The sequence below is a fragment of the Amblyomma maculatum genome, chromosome 10 (assembly GCF_055883805.1).
Source record: "Amblyomma maculatum isolate TAMU_Amacu chromosome 10, ASM5588380v1, whole genome shotgun sequence".
NCBI classification, from domain to species: domain Eukaryota; kingdom Metazoa; phylum Arthropoda; class Arachnida; order Ixodida; family Ixodidae; genus Amblyomma; species Amblyomma maculatum.
The window spans coordinates 176564509-176588999 of NC_139353.1; the positions used below are offsets into that span (position 1 = coordinate 176564509).

Below are 24491 nucleotides of genomic sequence, written 5' to 3' on the forward strand. Positions count from 1 at the left end.
AAATACGCTTGCCTGTTTCATCACAAAGAGGCAATTAACGTGGCTTCAACGACAATACTTACGCGTCCGTGCAGCGATGTCCTGTTATCAATTTGGAAAGCAGAAATCCCACTTAACGAGCTCTTAAAAGTCTATGGCTGAAGCTAAATTTTTTTTTAAATGCATAATCATGGCGAAAGTTTTAAAACTGAGCTCAGCTGATAAGTTTACAGCCTTCAGCTTCACAATATATTTCCCTCTCAAAATGAAACTAAAAAGGTTACCTAGCTAATTTTACTTAGTCTTCGAGCTCTGTCAAGAACAGAATGTTCGCCTTGCTGTACAATCCATATTCACAGTCCGCACGAAAGTTTAGCTCTCTGATTTTAAAAAGAGCCCCTATACGCTTAAAATATTTCATGTATAAAGGGATTTTTCCAGTTTTTAACTTGGGAACACGAGGTAGTACAGAGACGTAGTAGTAAAAAGTTAGTAACGGTCTAGTAACCTACTAAGAAGTTTGCAACGGGAAATAACAGGTTAGCAATCGCTGCAATTACTAACTTTTCGCTCGACTAGAACGTTAGTAACGCTGCTAGAAGTTAGCAATTGCAAACAAAACGTTAGTAACTCCAGCCGTTACTAAGTTTTTGCTCGCAGTTACTAACCTTTTATTAGCCTTTTTTTTTAAGAGTGTATGCGCAGTTTTCAGTTCAAAATATGTGTATTGAAGACTATGCCGCCCAGCGACAAAGAGTTTCGTGTTCGAAATAAGCACATTGGAAGATATTCTTGTCAGCGAGACACATGTAAGGGTATCTAGAAGCAAGCAGCACCGCGCTAAACAATAGTGAACTGCGCTCTTACTCGGAAACAACCGTCGCATCACACAGAGCGGACGTGCTCACGAGCCTTGTGATTGCAAGAAAAGGAAAAAACATCCAGCCGCTGCCAAAGTCGATCAGTGCAGCACTGCGAGCCAGTACCATATCTTAATTCTTTTTTTTTTCTTTTTTTGTGCACGCCGCGTCACCTGGCGGACGCGGGTAGGCACCGAACTTTCAGAGGGCTCGTGTGTACCGCTATATTTACTTCCATGTTACTCTATGGGGTATTGCGAAGGCGGTTGGAAGGAACGCTCTTCCCCACAAAATCTGCCGTGGCTAGATCTCCTTTTGCAACGAGACAGCACACGCCAGCCGATCAAAATTTGCTTCGACCAGGCAGGACGGCCACCAGCTTTGTGTTTCGGTAAAGCTTGTATAATGTCCCGTTGTAGTACGATGAAGTGGCAGGGGGAAGCGCTGTTATGTAATCTGTGCTATAATCTACATGCATTTTAAATTGTTTTACTGCATTTCTCGGTTGGGCGAAGCAGCGATGCTTTAAACGGCCACTCTGAGATGATTCGCAAAATTGCGCAGTCGCTCAACCTTGGCGTACAAAAAGTGTTCAATTACTATAATTGACTGCGCTATGCTAAAGTTAGAGTCCGGGTGTATCGTTTCTTAGCTCTGTAGAAGCTGATAGCTGGCTAAGCCATGTTATCATTCCGAGAGTTATCGTTCCTTCAGGGTACAGTACCGTTGTCTTATCGCCTCCATAACTATTTTATCCCAACCAGTTCAGTTTTTTTTTCACTCGAAGATATCGTTCTCATTTCAGTGCAAGATGCCCCATTTACACATGAATATTGTCACGGCCAACACCCTTGACACGCTCGTGTTCTTATATGCCCACTTTTCCTATCTCGCCTTGCATATATCTATCTGCACTTGCACTTTTATAAGCGTGGTTTCCGTGGAAAGGGCGGTTGACATGAGTAGGCGACAGGGTTTCTTATTGAAGTGCCACTTAAAGTGCCTCTTCAGTTTCCTTCTTTGAGCAGAGTAAGACGCACTGCAAACGTGCCGGCTGCTACCGAGTGGAATCTTGCATTTTCTGTTTCACCAGGGCCGTGGTGGTGCTCCAACGTCACATAGTCCAAGTCTACAAGTTGCAATGCAGCCGGATTTCCTCTTCATTCTTGCTGCTGTCATCTGCCTGGTGAGTCGATAATTATTATTTAGCGCTGCCACTCAAGTGTTCCTTACAGAAGCGCAATATTTAAAAAAAATTCTTCGTTAATGCTAGACGCGTTTTTGTGTCTTTTTCTGCCGGGAGTTTGACAGTGTCGTGGTAAAAGCGGTAAGGCTTGCAATGTACAACGTCAGCGCCATCATTGCAACGTGAATAGCTTTAAGCCTGAACCAGAACATTTTGTCGGGCTATCGGCATCTTGCACGGAGTCGCCAACAACAAACTACTGCAAGAACGAGCAGAACTACGTACTTTGCAGCGTTATCTCATTCATCGAAACATCGTGTTGTTATTACCCCAGTTTCTGTGTAGGAAATCATATCAGAAGGATTTGATAACAGCAATTTTATGTGTGCCATTGATGACGAAGACGCATAGCATGATATTTCTAAGCTGTAATGCAACGCTTTCGGGGCTATGAGAGCACGTATCTAACGAATGCATGGTTCCAGAATCTTTACAAATGATTTTCTTCAACAAACAGTGCTATGGGAACACGAGACGCTTCTTCTGAGGATCATCTCTGAATACATATGACTCAGGCTCATTCAAGCTCCGAGAACGTTGTACACCCTCCCATTTTTTTTTAACCTGAACGGACGAGCGTCGGCCGTCGAGTCGGTAAGCGCCGTATGACGGAGCACAGCGGCGAAATGAGCGGGAATACACGCGTGCGCGCTATGAGCACTCCGGTGCAGCTGTCATCTGCCAGGCTGTTCTGGGAGTGGGACCTCTCCCCTGCTTCTTTTGAGTACCGGTATCGTCATCATCCTTTTTCTTTTCTGAACGCTTCCACCACGTTATAAATAAGCGATCAGGTGGTAGCGCTACCGCTGCATGGAATGCGATATACGCCCGCTGATTATATACACTACATGCGTATCAGCATTTTGTATCTTTTTGCTATTTGTCACGTAGAACGTTCCTGCGACACCATCTGATGGTATTACTTCCCTCATCGATTCACACCTTGCTCTCATACAGGAAAGCAGGCGGTACCACGTGGCCTTTTTCTGATCTTTTCTCAGCGGCATGCAGAAAACAGAAGATAATGCTATAACACACAAAAAAGCAGGTTGGTTCCGATCCAGTTGCCGTAACAGCGTGGCAGAGGACAGCTGCACTGGAGGGCTCATTGCACGATCGCGCGTATTCTCGCTGGTTTCACAGCTGTGTTCCCTTGTACGGCGCTTATCGACTTCGCGGTCGACGCTCGTGCGTTCAGGTTAAAAAAGTGGGAGGGTGTAAGGTACATGTACAATATGGTCCACTGTTAAAGAGAACACCCCGTCGCGTGGCCACTGCGTTCCGCGGAGCGTCACGTTCGTAGCAGTCGAGAATAGGAAACACCAGGAACATGCTCAGTGAGTGCGAAAGGTGGAGTCCTCCTTCCGTTGTCTGCTACGACGCTCTCCTGGCGCTTGCCTTGCCGAGGGGGAATATCTGAAATGTGAAAGAAACTATATATATATATATATATATATATATATATAAACACGTATTAGCAATAAAAAGAATAACTTTCTTTCGTTTTAGTCTTCGAAAGGTTTCTTCTGCGACACAGCAGCGGTGGATAAGAGTCGTCTTTATCTCTCTCTCATCATATATCTCCTCCTAACCCAGGACTAAAACATCGTGTTTCTGCACCGGGCCGAGAATAGTGCGACTAACTTCAACATTCTGAAGGCGTGCCTTCCCGGCTTTGTGCTTTTTTGAGTACACACTCGGTTAGTCCTTCGTATATTTCCTATTCGCAATTTCAATCAAGGTATCTGTGGGTGAGTTAAAGTACATGATTATGCATATCTAGTGATACGCGGCCATTAACTACAATTTCTTGGCGTGGATCGTCACGAATAATACATTTTAAGTGATTGCTTATACAACTCATTCGCCCGAAGAGCCGTCGGCGTCGTTTAAGTAAAGCGCTCTACCCCCTGTGTCGAAATTAACCGAGGGCTGCGTAAAAAAACATATCATTCAAATTTGTTGTTCTAGTGTTGCTTATTGATTGGTGTGCGATATGCGATGCCGATCTCATAAAATCATTGTGTATATGAATAATGAATGAGTCAAATAAAGACCCAAACTTGGAAAAAGGGCATTGGCAGTAGTTAAAATAATCATATTGAAAAGCCTTGGCTCGGGGATGCTAATTATGAAAATTAAGTGTGTTTAATTGATTTATTCAATTGAAATAATTAAAAAATGTAAAGCGGCCGCTTCAGAGTAGGTGTTAAATGCTCAGAATTGAAAAGCCAATGCTTCCTGAATATAAATGCGAAAATATAGTGTATTTATTCAATTAACTAATAGCAGTAATTGTACAAAAGAGTATTTTAAAAAAGGCGGTTCGAAGGCATCAAAATCTTCAAAGGTTCAGAAATAAAAGGCAATGTCTAATGCCGCTAACTTTCATCAATATCCCAGGACGACTATATAAATCTGAGTTAAGATACTGGACCGCTGCACTGAAGAACACCGAAGCTGCTGGTGCAATCCCCCTGCTCTTGTTAGTTTAGGCTTATTTTTTTTTTATATTTCCGAGCGGATGTGCCCAGGCGCTTGTAGAAGTTGTCTTGTTGACAACAAACGAGGTACGACTGTGAGCCCGCAGCCGAGAGACGGGTTCTGCCGAGGTGGGTTGTCGGAGCGTGGAGCGGAGCCTGGGCGGACCCATTATAATTTTAAGCGCTTGTGAATGGTGGGACGCGTTCCCCGAACGTTCGCGTCGTGTCCCGCACCGTGGCTCGTTATTGGGAGATAATTTTAGGTTGCCGTTCCGAGCAGTCGCCAAAGTCGCTGTCGATCATTTAAGTACATTTTGTTGCAAGAGCAACTGACGGATCGCCCGCTGGGAGTATGCGCGAACATGGCTTATCGGAGAGAAAGGGTGGCCGACAGAGATTGGTGCTGGCGTTGGTTCAAAAAGTACTGTGCCCGGTCCCGTGGGCGACGCGCGGACGCCTTGCGCTGCCTTGCGCTTAGCTGTTCCCTTCCGGGGCCTCTGCAAGCGGCGGCATGAAGAGTTCGTCGAAAAGTGTCGGGGAAGTTGGAGGACGACGTTGGCGTTTATGGTCGCTTCCGCACTACATGTGGCATACAAGCGCTCGCGGAAACTGTTCCTTTGTTCCCCACCTTTCTTACGGCCGGCATTGCACATTCCCCCCCCCCCCTTTGTATCGTGTGTCAGGGCGGAACTGTGCGTTTTCTATTAGTCTTTTTTTTTCATCGCTTCTTGGTGTGAGGGTGTGTCCTGTATTTAAGAGGAGAAAGAGCGTGCAACTTGGTTGACGGTATGCTAGATGTGGGCGAGGCAAACCGTCTCATTGGGGCCGGCGTGGACGAAGCTGATTTTAATTTTGTCGGTCAGATTGGTTCCGCGAAGTATCTTCTTTTATCGCTTAAACCTGTGACTGCGTATGTTTGAAATTTGAAGCAGGGGGCGGCAGAAAGTTAGGTGGGCGGATGAGATTAAGAAGTTCGCAGGGGTCAAGTGGATGCAGCTAGCACAGAACCGGGTTAAGTGGAGAGATATGGGAGAGGCCTTCGCCCTGCAGTGGGTATAATCAGGCTGATGATGATGATGATGATCATGATGATGTTTGAAATTTACTTAAACGCGTAATTTGGCGCAATAGGAGGTGGTCTGAAATTCGGCTGCCTTACTGGCGGACGGGGTTGAGCTCCGGTAAGGCCCCTGGTGCCCCAAGAGTTGTCCTGTCCATGTCCGGCAACGTACATGTCTTATCAACAAAATAACGAAATTGCACTTGCTGATCCATCCTTCAGATCCTCAAGAAAATTTAATTCCCGGTTTAACGAGCCCGTACAGGAGCATGCGCACATGGCTTAGAAGTGACGGTTCTGACAAAGTTTACAACGGTTCGGGAGGGTTGGAATTATCCAATCAGCCTTCAATCACTTGTTTATCCAAATACCCTCTAATCTCAAACCAGGAAGGGTTTGATTTTAAAACTTATACTCCAATCTCAATGCAAAAGCCAGAGTTTGCGGCTCCAGACATTTGATTGATTGATTAAAACTTTAATTTCCACCGATTTAGGAGGCCCCCTACTCCCCGCTCCTGGCACGCAGGCCTGAGGAACGGGGGCTGGAACCTCCGCGACTAAGGACTGGCGAATATACATTGGTTATTCGCGGCCTCAGCCGCCAGGCGGACGGCTTTCTGCTGGTCAGCGGGGACGTCGCTTCGCAGCAGGGTTACCCAGGCTTCTCTACTTTTAATGTTGTCCCTAGCGCCCGGAGACTTAGGGCATTCCCAAATTATATGGTCGAGGGTCCCCCTCGCTTCGCAGGCTTTACATTTATCGTTTTTTCTCTCCTCTATCTGGGTGTGAAACAACCAGACAGGGTTCGGGAAATTTCCGGCTTGTAATCGCCGCCAGGCTATGGCCTCTTTATTATTTAAGCTAGGATCCGGTGGCGGCATCAGACGTCTTCCTAATCTATAATTTTCGATTATTTCTTTATAGGTTTGCAAACGTTCGTCCATCGCCTGGCAGTCGGGCGGCTCCGCGTTTGCCCGGAAGTAGAGATCTCGGGCTAAATCATGGGCCGCCTCGTTGCCGGGGACGGACGTGTGTGCTGGGACCCAAATTAGGGTGATTTTGCGATCAATTTTAGTTGCAGCTTTTAGAATTCGGGCGGCTTCTTGTGAGACCCTGCCTTTTCCGATATTCCAGAGAGCAGTTTTACTGTCGCTAAAGATCAATCTAGCCTTCGTTCCGACGCAAGCGAGCGCTATTGCGACCTCTTCAGCCGTGTCTATGTTTCTACTTCGGATGGTGGCGGAGACGACTGGTGCGCCGCTACCATCGACTACCGCGGCGACTGCCGCCCCTGATAGGCCGCTTGCAGCGTCTACGTAGGCAACTTCTTTTACTCTGAATTCTTTTGCACTTTTAACCAGTGCTTCTGCTCTCTTCTCCCGTCTCTCCTTGTGGTATTCTGGGTGCATGTTGCGGGGGAGAGGACGGACAATGATGTTCTCGCGACATTGTGGTGGTAGGAAAACCTTGTCGGCTGTGCCCCTATCTATTTTTCGACCCACCCATTCTAAGATGGTTCGACCCGTGCTCGACCTACTTAATCTTTCATGTTGGGCGATTCTTACCGCTTCAGCAAGTTCCGTCCAGCTATTATGCACTCCCATTTCTATCAGGCGTTCCGTAGAAGAGGAGATGGGTAGACCCAGCGCCCTCTTGACGCAACGCCTGATGAGTGCGTCTATCTTTTCTTTTTCATTGGTCCTGATGTTGAGGAACGGTGTGGCATAGCATATTCGACTTATTATGTACGCCTGCATCAGTCTCAAGAGGCTTCTCTCGTTGAGGCCTCTGCCTTTGAATGCAATCCTCCTAAATATTCCTGTTACCTGCGTCGCGTAGGTAGTGAGTTTTTTTATCGTTCCGTCATTATACCCGTCCTCTTTAATAAAAAGTCCGAGGATTCTGATTTGCTGGACTCTTGGTACGGTTTTGCCGTCGACCTTTATTTCTACGTTAAAGTCGCCCTTGCACCTCATTGATTTTGGATTATATATGAAAAGTTCGAATTTTTGCGGAGAGCACGAAAGACCCCTTTCGGCCGCGTAGGACACAATGGTGTCCGCCGCCGCCTGTAGGCGTTCCTCTATGCTGCCATCGCTGCCGTTGTTCATCCAGAGATTAACGTCGTCCGCGTAAATGCTGAACTTCAGGTCTTTTATGACTTTAAGAGCGGCAGGAAGGCCTCTCATCACCACGTTAAAAAGGAAGGGGGAGAGCACTGAGCCTTGCGGAGTTCCTTTACTTCCCAGGTGGACAGTGGGGGATTCAAGGTCCTGAAACTTTAGTTTCAACGTCCTGTTTGTCAGGAAATCCATTACGTAGTTATATGTCCTCTCGCCGACTCCTAATTCCTGTAGTCCCGCGAGAATTGCCTGGTGTTTTACGTTGTCAAATGCTTTTGTTAGATCTAGTGCTAGAATTACCTTCGCGTCTCTGGATTTCGAGTCAATTATGTCATGTTGTAATCGGAGCATTACATCCTGTGTGCACAGGCCCGGTCGGAACCCGACCATCTCATGCGGCCACAGGTCGTTTTTCTCCATGAAATTAGTTAGCCTTGTTTGGATTACGCGTTCCATAAGCTTTCCAATGCATGAGGTTAGAGAAATAGGTCTGAGGTTTTCCAATTTCGGGGGCTTGCCAGGTTTTGGAATTAGCACAACGTTTGCAGTTTTCCACTGCTGGGGAAGACGACCGCTACTTCATACTTCTTGCATGTAGTTGGCGAGTGCCGTTATGGAAGCGTCGTCTAGGTTTCGTAGCATTTTATTTGTTACTCCATCGGGGCCGGGAGCTGATCGCGTCTTTAAGCTAAGGATTTCGGCTCTAACTTCCGCTTCTGAGATGGGCGCGTCGAGGGCCTCGTTCGGTGGGCCCGCGTATTGCCTAAGAGGGAGGGATGTTGTATCGCCGACATATGTGTCTACGAGTTTAGTTATTAGTTCCGCGTCAGTCCCCTCGAACGCGTGTCTTGCCTTTGCTATTGTTGTGTTTGACTGTGTTTTCGAACTGTCGGGATTAAGAAGATATCGTAGCAGGCTCCACGTCTTTGAAAGGCTCATGTTGCCCTCCATTTCATCGCACCTGTTACACCAGTTTTGCTCGCAGAGTTTAATTGCATAATCCTCAATTTCCTTATTGTGCCTGGCTATTTTTCGCCTTAGGTTTCGGTTCCATCTCTGACACCGGAGGCGTCTTTCCATACCTTTTTTTGCTTCCCACATGTGTAGGAGTTTCCTGTCGACTGTTTTCGGTGCATCGTCCCCCTCTAAGGTAATGGTAGCGGATTTAACGTGGTGCATGAGGGTTTCTGCCCAATCGTCGATATTTTCGATATTTTGGTCCATGTTGGCAGATTCCCTAATTTGTCTGAATTTCTCCCATTCGATTGCGCTGATGATCTTTTCTCGTCTTACTTTGACTCCCCGTTTAAGCGTCATTTCGAGGACGTAATGATCGCTTCCAAAGTTGAGCTCTGTGTTGTTCCACCTATGCTCCTCTATGTTTTTGGTAAATGTTAAGTCTGGGGTTGTGTCTTTGCTCACACTGTTTCCCACCCTCGTGGGGCAGCCAGAGTCTGTCTGCAGGGTGAGGTTTAATTCGTGAAAATCTTCCCATAACTGCCTGCCCTTCGGATCTTGCCTATTATATCCCCACTCTTGGTGGCAGGCGTTGAAGTCTCCTACAATTAGCAGGGGGTTAGCTCCGGCTGCCTTCATTGCTTTGCGAAATAATGTCTTGAACCTAACTTTGCGCTGCTGAGGAGAGCTATATATGTTTAGGACGAAAATACTAGGTTCCTTCTTCCTGCCCGTGATGATTTCAACGAAAACCGCCTCAATGTCGCGAGAACTATAATTTCATGTTCGATCACCGCTACGTTCCTTTTGACGAATGTAGTGACCCGGGATTTTTCTCCCCGGCCACTAGCAAACGCTTGATATCCTGATAATTTAATTACTCCTTTGCCAGTTTCCTGTAGGGCTACGGCTAGAGGTTTTTCAACTATTTGCTCGAGATGTTGTTGCACTAACGCTCGCTTGCGCGGGAATCCTCGGCAGTTCCACTGCCATACCGTCGAATTAATCTTTGGTTGCGTTTTGCCCATGTTGGAATTGGTCAAGTATCTCTTCTCTCACTGTTTGCCTTTCTGCCATAGCAGCAAGAGCCGCGTTTGTTTGTTTAGATTGTTCCTGAATTCGGTTTAGGGCGCCTATGATATTGGTCATGCCTGTCTCAAGCCGCTAGAGTCTCGCCCCGTATTTGGCGTCTAGTCTACGCTCTATTGCCGCCAGCGGATCCGTTTCCCCGCCTCTTCGTTTCTGCGGGGGAGGTGGCCTGCACTGTTCAGTGATCATAGCGTCCTCCTCCGTGTCTGACGCCGCGGGTGGTGTTAGCACCTTTGGCGTCGCAGGTGGAGGTGTCGGTTTGGCTACTTGTTTTGCGGGGAGAGCCTGTGGAGGCGGGGGAGCCCCGGAATTTGGCTGTGATTTAGATTGGTATTGGTCCTGAGTGAGTTTCTTAATTATCTCCCTCAGTTCCGCAACTTCCTTTCTTAACTTCTCTATTTCTTTATCTTTTTCTTTGTTTTCCTCACCTTTAGCCTGGGGAACCCCACTGCTGAAACTCACGGTTTTACTGTCCCCGCTCGGGCTTCGCTTTTGGGTGGCCGACGGGTTCCTTGGGTCCCTGGAGTTAGCCGTGACTCTGGATTTGGACCCCGACCTGGACTTGGATCCGGACCGCTCCCTGCTGCTGCGGGAGCTTGAACGGTGACGTCGGTTGGCGTCCTCCAACTGCGGGAAGTCCCCGCTCTGCACCCGGAAGCCTCCGTCCCTTTCTTGAGAATATCCGCGTTGGTCACGGTGGTCTCTTCTGAATTTCGAGCGTCCTCTGCGGCCGCTCTCAGTTGTGGTGTTGGGATATTGGTGCTGCTCGTTGTGCTGCTGCTGCTGCTGTTGCTGCTGCTGTTCGGCAATTTTCTGCTCCCATTGACGTTTTTTGGTCTGGTAGGGAGTCCTGTAGAGTTCTCTGCACTTCTTGTCGCCAAGCGGATGGTCTTTACCGCACAGCTGACATTTTATTTCGCAGGTGTGTCCCTGATCTGGGCGCTCTTCTCCGCATCCTCTGCACTTAGCGTTATTCGGATCTGGGCAGACATCTTCGCGGTGCCCTAGGCGCCCGCATGCGTTGCAAACCTCGTATTTCTTTCTGTATAAGACACATCTTTGCCATGTAAGTGAGTTTCACCCACCTCGGCACCTCTGGTATTTCAAACAGTATGAGCACGGTGGTTGAGCTCCTGCCCAGGCGCCTGGCTCCTAGCACGGGGGGATTGCCTTTGATCGTGCGTAGCCGTTGCACTATTTCTTCCTCGGTGATGCGAAGGGGAATGTCGTGTACCACCCCCTTACCGCAGTCTTCGGGAATAGCGACGTACGCCGTGATTTCAATTTTCTGGCCCTCGAATTCGAGGACGCGTAGTGCGACGTATTTTCTTTTCCGGTCTTCGCTGTCTGTTGCGATGAGGATAGACTGCTGTTTTGTGTTGACCGAGAAGGTGTCTTCCGCGGCCTCTCTGATGTTTATATTTGCGGTGCGAGCGATCAACTCCGCAAGTTCAATGTTGCCATACTTAAGTAGGCGGTTGACTCCTCCCCGTGGGCGGAGAATTATTTTGTCAGCTCCGTCAGGTATCTTGATCGATTGCCTTTCAACCGACTTTGCTGCCAATCTCTTCCCGGCCAGCTTGGACGCGGCTCGCTCTCTCCCTTGATCATCGGTGACGCTGCGTCCCTCGTTCTCAAGTGGCACCGCCTTTCCTCTTTTCTTGGCAATAAACCACTGGCCAGGTTCTTTCAGCTCCGCAGGGTCTATGCTCGTTCCCTCCACGGTTTCCATCATTTTCGCCGAAATTCACGAGAACATTTCATGTTCTCGTGACGTCACAAAACGTATCAACCAATATGTGCCTGGCTCTAGGAATTTCCGCGTATCAGCTATGTCTGTGATGTTTTGTTGCAAACTCGACAATATCACGTTTGCTGCAGAAGGGGGCCTCTAAAGCTGTCACACTGAGATATGATATGATGTAAACATGAGATATGATAAACAGAGGTATAAACACAAGGAGTGACAGAGATAAAACCCACCTTTAACCAAGTCGTACGAGCATGCCAGCATAGCTAAGGATATAAACATGATATATAAGATAGGATATAAAGATATAGAACATATGTGATAAAATTTTGAGATGATTTGCAGAGATAAAAACAACGAGGGAAAGAAAGATAAAGTCCCGCTTTAACTAAGTCGCACGAATGTTTCTGCGTGGCCTACGGGAAACGCGTATCACTTGGAATACAAGGTTCTCGATGGCAGCAATTCTCATCTCCTATGTGCCATTTTGTCCGCCAGACTCGCTGTTTGCATGTTGGAAGTAGAGGATCACGTGGTGGCCTACTTCAGAGCTACGTAGAGCCCTCCTAGTCCTCTTTGCGCACTTTCTTCAATATTGCTTCCATTCTATCTCATGACCGAGTGGTGTGTTCGGGGAATGTATTCATTTCTTCGATTTGCGCGGAAGAATCAGAAGTTATAGTGAAAATGGGCTTTGACCTGGTTCCCACTTTACCTCTAGGTGGAGGCGTTCTACGATTACCGTCGGCCCGTGTACGTGTTCGGGCATATGGCTAACAGCATCCAGGAGTTGGACGATTTCTTGGCTCAGGGAGCGAATGCTATAGAAGCGGATGTAACCTTCGCTCCTGACGGGACCGCCCTCAAGTTCTATCATGGCCCGGGCTGCGACTACGGTAGACACTGCGAAAATCAGACGGCCATCGACAAGTACCTCGCCTACGTGAAGGACACAGTCAGTGCAGGTATGGAAAACCCTCTTTACTATACCTTCTTCCGTTTCTATACCTCATCAGAGATACTGGAATTCACCCCATCAAAAATACAGGGACACACATCCAACTAATTCCAAAGACATAAGCTACTTTCCAAGCAAGGAGCATCTTCATTTTATCTGCATACCAGGGAAGAGATAATTAATCTGTTAGGAAATCTTAATCCCGTAAAAAAGTTCTAATACTAATCATTTTGTAGCCGTTGCTTATATTATCCACCACATATAGACTATCATTACTGGTTCGTTGTTTAAGAAACGTGAGCAATATCTAGCGCGGTCTAGCGCTTGTTTACGTGAGACCAAGTGCCGCTGCACGATTAGGCACGATTAGTTATGACTAGGCGGAGGTCGTGAACTCTACATCACAATTTAGCAAACGAAAGATCGGTTTCACCACATCGCGTTCATCACATCGCCTTCTTCACCACGGAGTGAAGGGACTTATTTGTTATGAGCTACAGTCGGGCCTCGACAGGGCGCGGCAAACAATCCCGGGGGTAGCTTTGGACTCCCCTTTTTATTCGAGGGTATCTATGTCGTGTATGCGGTGTCCATGCCAAGCCCCGTAATCAAGGCGACGGAGGTGTCTGTGTTCTCCCCCATGGGCAACGGCCGAGATTCGAGCAGCGTGATTCTTTACGAATGATGCTGCATTGTACCCTCGGGTGTGAAGATAGGGCGGGGTAACTGCGGCAGCTCGGCTGCTGATGAGAATCCTAGCGTCTGGCTATGGCCAAGTTCACCGGATTGAGAAAAGGGCAGGTCTTCCATCTTTAGTGCAGTTCAACTCACGTAATAAAAACAAATCAACGGACGACCTAGCTAACGCCTGTATTCCCTCCACGGGCTCCGCAGGGGCATGAAGATTAGCAATTCATGTACACATGTTTGTTGTTTAGCAAGCGTGAACAATTCGAATCGCGGCCTAGCACTTGTTTATGCGAGAACAAGTACCGCTGCACGATTACGCACGATTAGTTCCGACTAGCCGCAGGTCGTGTACTGTACATCGCAATTCAGGAAACGAAAGGTCGGTTTCACAGCGGAAGTGAAGGTAATGCTGTCAAAACCGTTTGAACCACGAATCTTCGTAAAATTCTTACATCCGCTAAATTTTCATTATTCATAAACCACGAATGCAACGAATAACGTAAGACCAAGAGCATCCTCATACATTTTTTTTAAGGCGCTCTAAGGTATCTGACGCAGCGAAACGACCTGACTGTACATTTTGAAGTTATCCCCATTAAAATGTGCGCACTAGGCGCAAGCAAAGTTTAAAGGATGATTTAACTGTGATTCATCCCTTTTGCTGAGTTCTTTATCTAAACATTTTTTTCATTTATTTTTCTTTCTCCCAGCACAGAGCAAGACGTGGTTGCACAAGATCGCATGATTTTCAACTAACGTTTACAGATATTGCACTTTTCACCTCTGTTTTCAACGTGTCAGAAACAGACGGTGCACGAATGGCAGTTTCGTCAAATTGAGCCTCACGTGCATCTTCTTTTCTCACATTTCTTCTCACAGATGGAGGAAAACACAAGGACAAAATGCTCCTCCTTTACGTAGACATCAAAACGGGAAACCTGCGCGGAGACAAAGCAAAATACAAAGCTGGCGTCAGTCTTGCTGAAAACCTCATACATCACCTGTGGAGTGAAAGCAAGTACCAAGCATTTGCCTTAAGCTATAGCGGCGACGCCTTCACACCGCCTGTGTGGCAAGCGTGCTGTTCGTCCCTGACCTCGTTTTTTTTTTTTTCATTTTCGAGATGGGAGGTCGTTAGCTAATCACCATTCGCTCAGATAGTCATCGCTAATCTGATATTTTCCTGTGTTTGGCTCCTAACGTTATTACCGGTAATGAGTACTGTGTAGTACGGTGATGTAGTAAGAAGATAAAATATTTCGGGTGCTTCTCTTTTTTTTTCACTCTTTACATATCTTTATTTTATACCTTGCGAGGGATACGCAAGTGCAGTCTGCGCAGGTCAATTGTGCAGCAAGGCGGACATCACGTACATAACAGAGTTTAGTGATTAAGCTATTAACGGACATTAGCTAATAAACTTTTTTACCTTTGATCTCACGGGCCAACATTATATAAAGCAAAAGAACGCCGTCACCATAGAAGTTAGGGCCAAGTTCTATTTTTTTCATTGGCGATGACATTGGAAACAGTTAACGTAAAAAAACAAATCGCATTTCTTGCTGGTAAAGCTGACTTCCCGCACTGCAGATTTTAGAACATCATCGCTGGGCGTTTTATTGCCGAAAACGTCAGCTTCGCTGCTTCTACAGCATAAAATGTGCAATCAGTTCCCGTATTTTATGTATTATACGTAGAAGCGACGCCGTTTTTATAATGTGAACCGCGGTTAGTTAAGTTTAAGTTAGAAATGCGTCTTTTTTAAAGTGAGATGCTGCAAAATATACTGCTGATAAAAAAAAATAAAAACGCGAGAAGATACCACATCCAATGCTCGAGATGACCTGGGAGTGCCGGAGCCTGACCTCCCGTTCTGGAGAAGTGTTCGAAGCAACATGCGTAAAGTCTTTGTTTTCTGCTCCGCCGGCCACAAACGTGGTCATACCAGTGTTCGACGGCTGAGCGCATCAGGGGACAGTGCACCGGAGCGGTCTACTAGGCAGGAAGCAAAGGTAGCAGCTCTTACGGGCTTCTCCGCTTTAATATCTCCAGGAAAGCTGCCGAAGAGCGTTGTTGTGTGCCATTGCAAGATAGCATCTTTTCAGCTGGCTGGATGGGGAAAACTTTTCCAGGAATATTATTCTGAAAGCAATATTACGACCGCCAAAGCGGGACCTCGGATGGCCGCATCTACGCCGTGAAGATGAGCCGGGAAGAGGCATAACTACAGTCCCCTCATACGAAACTCCGCCCGACATGACACTTGAATTCGCGTTACCCCTATGCTAAGGGCAAAAGCTGCCAACTAGGGTCGCTCCTTTCATATGGCAGGGTCATATCAGAATCAGCCCGGCAGAACCATTGGCATTCGTTAACCCTACGTGACTCAGGCAAGTCCATACGACTTGTTTGAAGGGTGACATCATATGTGGGCTGGTAGCTTACGCTCTCGCGTCATACCCTTAAACGATGAGCTTAAGTGTGCCCAATAATGTAGCACCTTACACTGATAGGGCGTGATAGGGGAATAATGAAGCAGGGAAAAGAAGCTTCGCCGTTGCTTTCGCAATTCAACTAGGGTTAACCAGAGCTAAACCACAACAAGATTTCTTAAGGTGCGCAGGTTTGCGCATTTATTTACTGCGATTCTAAATATATCCTACATCCGACATAACGACCCAAAATTTACATAGAACAACGACACACTATGCACTGTCCCAGTGCACAACTTGTCTCCATTGGTTGTCATCGCGACTATCGGTGAACTGAAAAGCTTTACACGAAAAAGAAAAATTGTATGCCAAAGAGGACCAGGGAATCTCGCCAGGTAGCTCATGTGATCGAAGTGGAGCCACTGGTTAATTATAGCCAAAAAGGCAATCGGATGTTAAAATAGCCGAGCGAGCTAATGTCGACGTCCAAACGGACGTGATGCCACGCAACCGCTGGACGACGTGTTTCGAAGTCTGCAGTGAAAACGGGCTAATAAATGGTCGAGATCGATTACAAATTGTACAATAGGTGTTAGATAATTAAAATAATATACACTTATGTCAAACGATTGCGAGGAGGAGGAAGCAAGACTAAATAGAGACGGGCAAACATTTCCATAGTGAGCGCCGCCGGCGCCCCCATGGAGCCTCTAGCAACCGTGTGCCGCCGTTGCGCGCTTCTACCAACGGTGACGTCTTGGAGAACTGGCAACGCGGCACATCTAAGTGCGTTGGGAAGGAGGCGCGCCGGCGCAAAAGACATCGCGGCCGCCCATTGCTGGGCAACGTTAACAATTCGCCACTTGATGATTACTGCCCAGCTTGGTACACAATGTCGTGAACAACACAGCTGCTATCATAATTTCCGCAATGTGAAACCTCTACTAGTGGCGCATCATATACTGTGTGTAGCATCAACGCTCAGGCTTACGCATTTCTCCAGTGCAGATCATGCAGCCCTCTCTGAATTTTTAAAAGGTTGATTACCTGATATGAAAGACGGAATAAAGTAGAGGTCAAGAAACCTTCGCTAGAGGGTACAATGCATTCATGACTCTTAAAAAGCGTTCACCTGATTTCAATTTGAACAAACGTTTGCTTGTTTGTTTGTTCTTACATTTTTTTATCTAGGTCCGCTCGGATGCCGCAGGTTTGAGGGCTATGTTCTGCGGAAAATCCAGATCGCGTTTGCGATGAGATTAAATATTCATGATCATGCCCATTGTAAAAGATAGTGTTCAGTGGACACGAGAGTGAACTTCTTATTCATTGCGAACACTGTGAAATCACTAGGCTACTTAACCAGACCGCTGTCAGGAGCTGCGAATTTGGTAGTAGTGCTTATGAGATATGTGAGTGTTTACGTGGTCGAGCGCAGCACTTCTGAGTTAACTTGTTAGTTAAAGGAACGCTTTATATGTCGCGCGGACTACACATAGCGTATATCTTACGACTGTATAGTGATGAGTATCTGTGCGATAACAAATGTATAAATTGATTGGTGATTAGGAGAGCAGCAAACTGCATTACGTGAGCAACTGTCTACAAGGGTAGCCGCTGACGGAAGCATAGTGTTATCACGTTATACATTTAGGGGCGCAGATGAAGTTTGTAAATTAAAGCGGAAACGGTCACAATTTCTCTTATAATAATGAATTGAAGCATGTATTTCGGCAGTACGAGAAATTCCCTGTCCAGAAAGAACCCTCAGTTCTGAGCAGGGTTTAATTTCAAGGATAAATTAAAATATAAGAATAAAGGAAACACTTAGCTACCACCTTAAGGACTACGACACGCCATTTCTATAGGGGAGAAAAAATAAAACAACATGCGTAGCAACTTGCTTCTCTGCGCTGCCGGAGCCAAATGGCCAGAGCGAGGACGGTAATGTGTTTTGGAAATACATTACGAGGCAGACTCTGTCGTGCGTCAGTGGATGCTGTCATCCACGCAGACACGGACGTTGTTACATCTTGCATAGTATGATCGCTTACTGTAATCAGCCACCATGCGCATGCCTACACCGCCTTGACAGGGACAGATAGCGCTACATGCTGGACTGCGGCACGTAGCTTTGCCATGTGACTGTTGGGAGTCGCGCTATACTGCAATGAAACTTTGGCACTAGAGAGAGAGCACCTCCTTGCGAGTATTAATGGGTCGGCACAATCACTAGCGCGCGACCGGTTAGCTTCTCGCTTTATGTATACTCAAGAATGGCCACTTGCGCACAAGGCTGGTCCAAGTTGCTGACTACCGCTTCACCAGCTGCGGAGTGGCTCCGTGAACCTCACCAGGTCTCGTGGTGCGTAACATCTAGCACCGCACCACCCAAATAAAGATCTGCGTTTGAACAGGTGCACCCTGTCGTCGCTGCATCTGTGGGCAATGCGGAGACGACGTCGGTTTTTCATGGGACACAAATCAACTATGCCACCGTTTAAAACCTGTGGAGGCTAAGAGGAAGATAAATTACCATTGCCAGAGGGAACGAGCCGAAGCGCCACATCAACTCACCCTGCGAGGTGGTAAATAGAGGGAAGGATGGAAAAAAGAGGCAGCACTGTGTGCTCATGAGATGTATTAAATTGTTTTTATTTAGTTTGTCACGTGGTGGTGAAAACGCGGTAGGGGATAAACACTAGCTTTGCATTGAAAAGAAACTATTGGGCTGACTTGCGCCCGCAATAAAACTTAGCTACACGGTGGCGGCGATAGCAGCAAACGTGCTCCTGTGGTCGAATTACGAATGACCGCAGAATTCGACAGCTTTCAATTTATGTCGGCAAACAACCATCCACAGAACCGGACGAAGAAACCAGTAAAATTCTGGAACGATGCGGCAACTGTGCCCTTTTGCTGCGGTCACTCGACAAAATTTCCGCGCATCCCATGCTACAAAGTGATAATGCCGCCTCTCATGACATCGAGCATGGAGAAGATTGTTCACCGCGCTACTATGATGAGGCCACCTGCTGGTGCTCTCGAAAAGAAGTAAAAATAAAGATTTCAGTGGCTCATCGCCGTATAGTTTAAAGATCGCATGAAAGAAAATTTACTAGAACTCTATGGAATGCGCGCTAGCATTACCTATCTTATTAGTCCTATCTACGGAGCAAAATGTTCTAGGCTAGCTTCCTTAACCCTGAACATATTGGCGATCTAGTGTGGTGCTCATCATCTGCTCCCTTAACTCAGCGCAAAACAAACAGCAAAGAAAGCAAGTCACAACGTCGCCCTACTGCGACCCGAACCACTTGTCTCACTACGGAGGGTCCAATGAGTGGGCCTGCCTAGCAAACACCGATTACGTCATCAGGAAAGAAGCGCGTAGAGACTCCTCGCCCTGGGCGGGTTGAGAGAGGCTGTCAGGAACATTTAGTAAAAATATTTCTATATTACGAGTTTTTGGAGTTTCACATGGATATTTTGAATTTAAGTGTGTTATTATGGCCATCTCTATGAATTGCTTAGAATCAAATATTACCGCAAGTAAAGTGTCAGGGGTCATTTAATATCTCAAAGCGATTCCGGCAATGAGGAACGTCATACTAGAGGGCGTGAGAAATATGACCACCTGTGGTTATTTACGTGTACTGATGTCAAGCAATACACGGGGGCCTTGTTTTTCGCTTCCGTCCAAAAGCACCAGCCTTGGCCGGGATATAACCCGCATTGGGTGTTCAGCAGTCGAGCTCCCTAGCGTAGCCACCGGAGGAGGATGGGAGGGGTAATAACACGACAGCATTGTCGCCGCTTCAGTGATGAACGAGGAACTGTTTAGCGTCGGCGCAGTCCTCAGTTTAGCGTGAGGAAAATCAGCATTGGTATAATCGGTTTGACGTCAGAGGTGGATAGGTAGAATTGATAGCCAAATATTGCGTGGTAAAGATAACTCATGATGAATGTGATGGGGTTCGAAGACCCGGAACTTGGATCCAGAGTCGCACGCGCAAGCCTTAGGCCAGCAGTTATGTTTGCCTGACTTATTTATAGCGGGCATTTTTGTTCTGTGGTTTCACATCGTGATTTTATCCCGGTTATATTGTCCCAATTTTTGTCATTCCGACCTCATAGTGCATTTACGGCTGTAACAATCCACTAATCGCTCTTTGGAGCTCACAAGCATCGATCCAGCAGTGCATCGCCACACTGTGAGAGGATCACTGCTTCAATAGAGTTAATCTTTAGTTTGCCTTTATGCTGTTTGTAATGATTGTAGTCTTTTGTACTCTATGTTGAACAACGCGTCCCTCAGTGCGTTTTTATATTTTGTAGAATAAAGTGTAATTGGAAAATAAGTTAACAAAGTTTATATTGGTTGGCTAAAATTTACCGAAACTGTTTGAAAGATTATTCTCAATGTGCTTTAAGTCTTGCGTTCATTAACAGCTGTATGTCGCTGATCGCCTTCGATAGGATGAGCATTATATCATGCAGATGCTAGCGATGAAGTGCTACAGCTAGTATTTACGCTGAAAACAAGTCTCCTTTACGTTCTTTCATCAGCTAATTCCAAGCGACCTTACTTTTCTTTTACAGTAGGGAAGCTGTGCCAAGTATGTGTCAGGCTCCTATGAGGGATCGGCTCTGCGCTTAGCTGCAGCTGAATCCTGTCTGTGTCGTTCATGTACAGCCTCAACCTGCGAGTTCTCCTCATGTGATATCTCTAGTAGACCGTGTGAGGCGACGGGAACATTCGAGGAGAGTATGGAAGGCAGCAAAAGGGCGTCGCGCCACCGCATTGTCCGCTACTGTCCGCTGTGTGTCCGCTTGATGGTTGCCAGATGCACTGCGTTATCACCTACATCTCACGTTCTCTCTCCCAATGCGTTACTCCACAAAACTCTGCGCACTGCTCAGCAGTTGCGGTTCATTCGATCCCCTAACTTTTTTGATGTTTTATAATAATAATTGGATCACGTTAAAGGCGCTGTATTTGTCACACCTGTTTCTGTGGATAACTGAAGCGCGCTATAAGGAATGGGAGGAAGATGAAAGTGAAAGCAGAACGAGAAAAAGGGGTCCCGGTATTGGAGGGTTCCGGAGTAATTACGATCACCTCGAGATCTTTAACGTGAACTGACATCGCACAGTACACAGGCGCCTCTTCGTTCCTTCCATCGAAATGCAGCCGCCAGCGGTTGAGATCGAACCCGGGTACTCAAGCACAGTAGTCAGGCATCTTAAACACTGCACCAATGTTCCGGGCTTACGAAGTTTTGTGTACCTTTTTTGCAGTTCCTTCAAGTCGCATGGTGAACGTGCTGCTGTCGATCTACACGACGGCTGACAAGGAAGTCTTCAGAGGGGCACTGCATACACTGGCGTCGCGTGATAACAGCTCTGATTTTATTGACCACGTGGGTAAGATTACCATTTTGCTTTTTCAGCTTCTTTGCACAACTGATTCTTTCCTCTCTTTTAATTATAAGAAGTTCGAGGTGGAGAGAAATATATCAATAAGAATGAAATAAGGGTATCTGGAACAGAACATCACATTTCAAACCAGACAAAAAATTCAGCAGCTGGTGGCCATTATTGAATTAATTTGCCCGCTGTGACAAAACTGGGGCATTTTGAAATTACATTGCGACCGATAAGCTGGTGTCGATGCCTTTATGCAGTGACGGCGCTATGGGTGTACTTTTTTCTCTCGGCAAGCTCCTCCGCCTACTGTGGTTGCAAGAAAGACCTTATAACGAATTTTGGGGATAATCACTTCATATGCTTGCCTGAGAGAACTGTGACTCATGTTCGGCCCAAGACACACCGATTCGAACAACGCATTTTCTATATTAAGTTATTACATTCGGTATGTAACTATAGAGCGTGGCAGGTTGTATCGAGAAGATATAATGTTTAGGTATAAACATCTTCAGTAGTAAGTGCTCATGGCTTAGAGGTCCTGTGACAATGATAGCAACAAATTTGTCTTGTTGCAATAAAAACAATTGCCTAGCTAGGCGGAACATACCAGAAGCAAGGAACCACAACCACCTAGAATGAATGCATATTGAAATTTTCTAGTACCCTCAAACAAGCTCTGCGTTTACCCACCAGACGGAGTACGGATGAAGAGAAGGACGCGGTTAAGTTATGCACCCTCTTCACATTCCTTGCGTGACCACTGCTTTCATTGCATCCACTTATGCAAAATAAAATTCCGCGAATCCCAGAAATTCGAACAAACACAGATACATGTGTTTCGGGTGAGTGTTGTTGCAACATTCGGGTGTCTTTGTCCATATTGCTCAATTCGTTCGAACAATGAGGTAACAATCGTACCTTCGGGATAGTTAATTCCAACAAGTAGCTATTGAAATAATTGGGCACGTTGGCTTTCCCATGCTATTGCTTCGAAAGCAGAGCATCCCAACTGTAGAAAATATGAAAACAATAAACTTCACGGTTTAAAATCCATTTCGAGAGCGAGAGTTGACAACCGCTTCAAAAACAAACCGACGCAATCTCAGCCGCACTCAGAGATAGTTCTAGGACTATGAACTAGATACAGGGGAACTATGTTCAAGAGGGTGGAATATGCCCATTGAACCCGCAATATCAATCTCTGAACAAGAGACAGCTATTGACCACGGTTCGGGGAACGGGGAAGTAAGGTAAATGGTGGTGTATTTGATGAATCAACTTTCGTCTTTATCACGACCTTCAAATATGCGCGTTGGAATTAATTGTCTCTTGCACAACAGGAAGCAGGTCACTCTGGCTTCCATATGCCCCAAGGGAAAGTTGTGTTGCGATGCTCGATCGTATCTGGTGTGCTAGAACGGTCATATTGCCATGACAAATTTGCTCAATTTTGTGCCTTCCTTGCGAAAACATGTACAAGATGCTTTAGGTGTGTTGAACCTAGTATCTGCCATTGGGTTCATGTGTTCTCTTTGGTCGTTTCGTGTCTGCCGAAAAACGACTTGTGAAGTATTACGCGCAGTTTCCGCTGCGCTTCCTATTACTTTGTTTAGAAAGATTTCTTGCGAAGGAATAATCGACTTTGGTGCTGCATCAGATAACCGACACTTGCCTTTGTATTTTACGCTGTTACGCACGAAGTGTATCATTGCCTTGCCAGGAGGGTCTGTAGTGAGTATTTTAACGGGGATTTAAGTCAGTAGGGTTGGCAGAAAATTATGGTATTTTTTTTTATTTTTGCCGACTCCATCCACTTGCGTGGCTGCAATTCTCCTGTCCGTTCCAGTATATCCCAATGCCCATACAATCTGAAAACTTTCCAACGACCTGCATTCACCTCAGCTTTCTCCTGAATAGTTAGCAACCGCGTCGTCTGTCGCTGAAGGCAGAGAGCGCTTAAATAGCTGCGTATGAGTGTCTCAGGGTACCCTGTTCTCCAATCCTAAATATTTCTTGTGGCCGTCGTAATGCTGCTGACGGCTCCAGCAATGCAAGCAATTCGGCATGTAAAATTCAGCCCCTGAGTAGGTGGCATGTAGGCTGTCCCTTATATTGGGGCTCTGGCTCATAGACCCATGCCAGAAGCGTCAATATGTATGTTCATCTGCCTTGCCATCGCCATTCCTTTCTGTAAAACCTGGCTAGCCACTGTTTCGTATACTAGTATTTTGTTGTGGCCTTAAGTTCCGATATCTACAGTTCCCACTAGTGTCATGTGTTTGTCCCCTAGGGACATCGGTGCCTTTTGGTTGATCTGCTTGTCTCGTTACATGAACAGCTCCTCGTAAGTCATGTTTTCTAGCCGGGGTCGCACTCGTATTTTTATTTTATTGATCATGTATCGCATAGCTGGGGTGGTTAAAAGCGTAAGCAGCTGTTCTTTGCCCATACAGAATCCTGCTGACCAGAACCGCTCTAGAAAGCGTTTGGTACATTTTCCTACGCTCCACTATAGTGGTTTCGCAGCTGGTAAAAGACCTGTTCGCGAGTTTAAAATAAAAACATAACTGTAAACATCGCTCACAGCTATGTGCCTTAAAGTGCAACCCATAACGTGGTTTTCACACTTCTTGCTGATCTAAGCCGTGCTGCTTTATAAGGATACGCCATAGTAAACGGAGCTTACGTTCACAAGAATACCTTTCCCTAAACCTCTCACGCCATGAGCAACACTTGACTCTCTATGTGCTGAGTGACTAGGGTGCTTTGTGCCATCGTCGATCTTGCCTGTTTTCGTGTGTGGAGTGGTGCGTTAGAGGCTGGCTGTGCGTCTAGTGACATGCAGTAAAATCGCACTCTCGCATGCAATTCTCTACAGTGTGCGATCTTCTCCCCTCCACTGCCGCAGGCTTGGACGTAAGCGGGACCAATCTCCTATCTACGATTGCGAGCATGTACAACGAGCTCGGCGTGGCTCGCCATCGCTGGCAAGGAGACGGTGCAAACAACCTCTTAATCAACCTCTACCCGACGTTCAGGATGTCCTTCATCATGGCTCGACGATCGTACGACCTTTCGGATCAAAATTACGTGGACAAGGCGTACGTCTGGACTGCCGACAACGCCTTCACGATCCGTCGATTTTTGAGGTGCCAATTCTTGCCTGTCACGATCGTCCGTTAAGCACAAGTGGCTCTGAAGCCGCAACGGGGCTGCTCTTTGCTGGGCACAAGGTTCATGCAAAAGGTGCATTCCAGCACGTAGGCGTAAAGCCAGAATATATTTCTATATAATGGCAATATCAAACAAACAGTGTCCATTTAAACGTTTGTGCGATAAAGATGGGAAAGTCGTCACGTATATTGAACCTCAAGTTTACAACTCATTCAATACATGAAACAGTGTAGAAACAGGCAGTTCACCGAACTTCGT

At 46.6% G+C, this 24491-nt stretch overlaps 1 protein-coding gene across 1 annotated transcript; it reads left to right on the plus strand.

The window, feature by feature from the left end:
* The first annotated feature begins 1857 nt into the window (after positions 1–1857).
* LOC146177987 (dermonecrotic toxin SPH-like) lies at positions 1858–24491 on the plus strand. The gene is made up of 5 exons (XM_084581899.1): positions 1858–2025; positions 12271–12514; positions 14077–14211; positions 20931–21056; positions 23968–24491. Exons 1-5 carry the CDS (start codon positions 1981–1983, stop codon positions 24240–24242), a joined length of 825 nt encoding a protein of 274 aa, XP_084438025.1. The 5' UTR covers positions 1858–1980; the 3' UTR covers positions 24243–24491.